The sequence below is a fragment of the Numida meleagris genome, unplaced genomic scaffold (assembly GCF_002078875.1).
Source record: "Numida meleagris isolate 19003 breed g44 Domestic line unplaced genomic scaffold, NumMel1.0 unplaced_Scaffold332, whole genome shotgun sequence".
Classification (NCBI taxonomy): Eukaryota; Metazoa; Chordata; class Aves; order Galliformes; family Numididae; genus Numida; species Numida meleagris.
The window spans coordinates 8,066-11,499 of record NW_018364562.1 but is presented as its reverse complement, the minus strand read 5'-3'; the positions used below and the strand labels follow the sequence as shown (position 1 = coordinate 11,499).

The following is a 3,434-nucleotide window of genomic DNA, read 5'->3' as shown; positions in this document are numbered from 1 at the left end:
GGAAGGGACGGCAGCACCACCTCTGGTAGTGGCTCTGTCTCCTCTCAACCAATCAGAGCTCGCAGAGCCCCGTGACGAGCATCCCGCCCGACCAATGGGAGCGCGGGGCGGTGGCGGCGCGGCGGGGCCGGTTCGGTTCGGCGGGGCCCATGCGCGCGGCGCTGCGGGTGGGGGGGGCCCTGCTCGGCACCGAGCGGCGGAACGCGGCCTGCCGCGCCATGGCGGGGCCCAGCTCCGCCTCCACCGCCGGGATCATCGTCATCGGGGATGAGATCCTCAAGGTGAGGTCGGGGCCTAGGACTGAGGCCCGGTCGGGGCCTGGAGTCGGGTTGGGGGCCCGGGACCCAAGGCCTGAACTCGGAGCCTGGGGCTGGGCCTGAGGCCTGGGCTCAGCACGGCTGCCGTTTCCCCGCAGGGCCACACTCAGGACACGAACTCCTTCTTCATGTGCCAGCGGCTGCGCGCCCTGGGCGTGCGCGTGGCCCGCGTCTCCGTGGTGCCCGACGAGGTGGACGCCATCGCTGCTGAGGTGGCCGCCTTCGCCTCCCGCTTCACCTACGTGCTGACCTCGGGGGGCATCGGCCCCACGCACGACGACGTCACCTTCGAGGCCGTGGCCAAAGCTTTTGGGGAGAGGGTGACCCCGCACCCGGAGCTGGTGGCCCTGGTGCACAAGTTCTTTGGCAAGACAGACGTGCAGTGCCCCGAGATGAAGCTGGCTCGCATCCCTGAGTCCTCACGCCTCAACTACGGCACGGACCAACGCACCGGCAGCGCCTTCAAGTATCCCCTGGTCAGCGTCCGCAACGTCTACATCTTCCCGGGCATCCCAGCGCTGATGGAGCGCGCCCTGGACGGCCTCGGCCATCTCTTCCGCAGCGAGCAAACCCGTTTCCACTCCCGTGCCATCTACGTGGCAGCCGACGAGGTGCAGATCGCGCCCGTGCTGGACCAGGCCAACGCCCGCTTCCAGGGCCGCGTGAGCTTGGGTTCCTACCCAGACTGGGCCAACAATTATTACCGTGTGAAGCTGACGCTGGACTCAGAGTCGGAGCAGCACCTGGAGGAGGCGCATCGCTTCCTGATGGACACGCTGCCGCCGGGCGTGGTGGTGCCGTTGGTGACTGACTGCGTCTCAGTGGCTGCTACCGAGGTTTATGCCCTGGCTGAGTCAGGTACAGGAGCTGCCGCCTTCCAGCTGCGGCCAGGGCCCTCGTGCTGCTCCTCCGCAGCTCAGACAGGCACAGAGGGGCCGAGGGAATGGCAAGAGCAGCCTGGGTGTGGAACGCGCTGAGTTGGCTTTGGGGCTGGCGCTCATCCCCTTCCTGGGTTAGGGGGATCGTTGTGCCTTGGGGACACGCAGGCTCTTGGCTTCAGGATGCGGTGCCAGCAATAGCTCTGGGCTGTGTCTGGGGACGAGATGAGCCCGCAGGGCGAGGCGCTGCAGGAAGGAGCTGGGCCCTGGGGCCGAGCCGTGGCAGCGTGGCCTCGGGCAGGCATCAGTGCCAGCAGGCACCGACTGTCCCCTCCCAGCAGGCTCGGCCCTGGGACAGAAGGTGGCAGCAGCACTGCGGACCATTGAGGAGGCTTTGGACCGGTACAGCCTGGCCCAGCTCTGCGTGGGTTTCAACGGGGGCAAGGACTGCACGGCCCTGCTGCACCTCGTCCACGCCGCCGTGGAGAGGTACCTGGCTGGGGGGCAGCAGGTTTCCACAGGGCCCGCTCGGGGCTCTGGTGCTCTCTGCCCTGCTCCGGGAGGGTAGCGATGGATTCCTGGGGACCGCGTGGCCGCCTTGCTTCGTGCCTCCGTGTGCTGGGTGCGGTCTGTGATGGGTCTCTCCCCAGGCGATACCCGGAGAGGCAGGAGAAGCTGAAGGTTCTCTACATCCGCATCGTGTCCCCCTTCCCTGAGATGGAGCAGTTCATCCAGGCGACCGTGCAGAGGTACGGGGCAGCGAGGGGCGGGCTGCTGGCCGGATGCAAGCAGCGCGGCCCGCCCCGATGCTAGCTGCCTGTCCTGCCCTCCAGGTACAAGATCCAGCTGTGCACGGTGGAGGGCTCCATCCGGGACGCCCTGCTCACCCTGAAGGAGCAGCAGCCGCAGCTGGAGGCCGTCCTGATGGGCACGCGGCGCACCGACCCCTACTCGCGAACCCTGACCCCCATGTGCATGACAGACCCGGACTGGCCCCAGTACATGAGGGTGAACCCGCTGCTGGTACGCTGCTTCCACCTGGGATGGGGACGGGGATGAGGCTGTCCTTGCTTGTCGGGAAGTGAATCTGGAGTGAATCCTCACCCTCGGGGGCTTTTTTCCCCCGTTCCCCTCTCCCCAGGGCCCTGTTGCTCAGCCGTGGCCCCCCAGCAACAGCTGGGGGTGCCTGGTGCTGGCGGCTGGGGCTCGTTCCTGCCCACCCATGGCTTTTGCCGTGTTCAGGGCGGTGCTGGGGGGGGATGGATGCGCTCTGGGGCCGTGGGCAGAGGGCAGTGGATGCTGGCTGGTTCCGTGCGTGCTGAGCTGGAGCCAGCTGCCTTCCCTGGAGCGAGGAGCAGCCTGTGGCCGCCCACCCACCTCTGCAAGCCATCCCTGCCCAATTCTGCCCGCAGGACTGGACGTACAGGGACATCTGGGAGTTCCTGCGCAAGCTCTTCGTCCCCTACTGCGTCCTCTACGACAAGGGGTGAGTGTGGGGAGCTGCCAGAGGAGGGGCCGAGCGCCGGGCGATCCCCCCCCGCCCCGGCACCTCCCGCAGCCACGCTCTCCCCTCGCAGCTACACCTCCCTGGGGAGCATGACCAACACGCTGAAGAACCCGGCGCTGCGTTACACCGACACCCGGGGCCGGGAGAGCTACCGACCAGCCTACGAGCTGGAAAACGAGGAGGACGAACGCACATCCCGCCAGTGAGAGCTCGGGGAGCTGCGCCGAGACGTCCGCAGCCGGTGTCCCCGCTGCTGCTGCTGCTGCTGCTGCTGCTGGGGGACAGCGCTGAATAAACCTGCTGCGCTCAGCATCTCGCGTCAGCTTGGCTGCGCCGGTCCCTTGGTGCTCTGCGGGGTTCTGGCAGGAGCGAGAGCGGCTGTGCCCAAACAAAAGTGTCCCCGGGCGGTGCCCCCTCCCCGCTCTCCCGTCATTGTGGCGGCTTTTGAAGCGCAGAGAATGGAGCAGGTTCCAGCGCTTGCCCGGGGCCCCGCGTGGCCGTGCAGCTCCCTCCCCTCTCAGATCTCGCTGCCATGCGTCTCCTGCGCGCCGCGCCAGCCCGGCCACCGGGCACCGTGAAGCGGATGGCGCGGGCGGTGGCACTGCCGGCACCCGGTGACGCGTCCCTGGGGCTGCGCCTGGGCCGCTGGGTGCTGCGGGTGCTGCGGGAGTGCGTCTACCTCCTGCTGTGCAGCTGGTGCATCCGGGAGCTGCTGGAGTAAGGCACGGCCCC

General features: G+C 68.3%; 2 protein-coding genes across 3 annotated transcripts in view; both read left to right on the top strand.

The window, feature by feature from the left end:
* The first annotated feature begins 63 nt into the window (after positions 1-63).
* FLAD1 (flavin adenine dinucleotide synthetase 1) lies at positions 64-3,024 on the top strand. 2 transcript variants are annotated; one of them, XM_021383085.1, is made up of 7 exons: positions 64-281; positions 416-1,175; positions 1,537-1,684; positions 1,846-1,944; positions 2,029-2,218; positions 2,608-2,681; positions 2,773-3,024. In XM_021383085.1, exons 1-7 carry the CDS (start codon positions 150-152, stop codon positions 2,906-2,908), a joined length of 1,539 nt encoding a protein of 512 aa, XP_021238760.1. In that variant the 5' UTR covers positions 64-149; the 3' UTR covers positions 2,909-3,024. The 2 variants fall into 2 exon arrangements, with proteins under 2 accessions (XP_021238760.1, XP_021238759.1); XM_021383084.1 differs by having other exon boundaries at positions 102-281; positions 1,534-1,684.
* Positions 3,025-3,234: 210 nt separating this feature from the next.
* The window catches only part of LOC110391268 (mothers against decapentaplegic homolog 6-like), a 4,279-nt gene continuing 4,079 nt past the window's right edge, over positions 3,235-3,434 (top strand). Inside the window, exon 1 of the mRNA XM_021383089.1 lies at positions 3,235-3,375. Coding sequence (XP_021238764.1) covers positions 3,235-3,375 — 141 coding nt within the window. The remainder of the gene's footprint in view (positions 3,376-3,434) is intronic.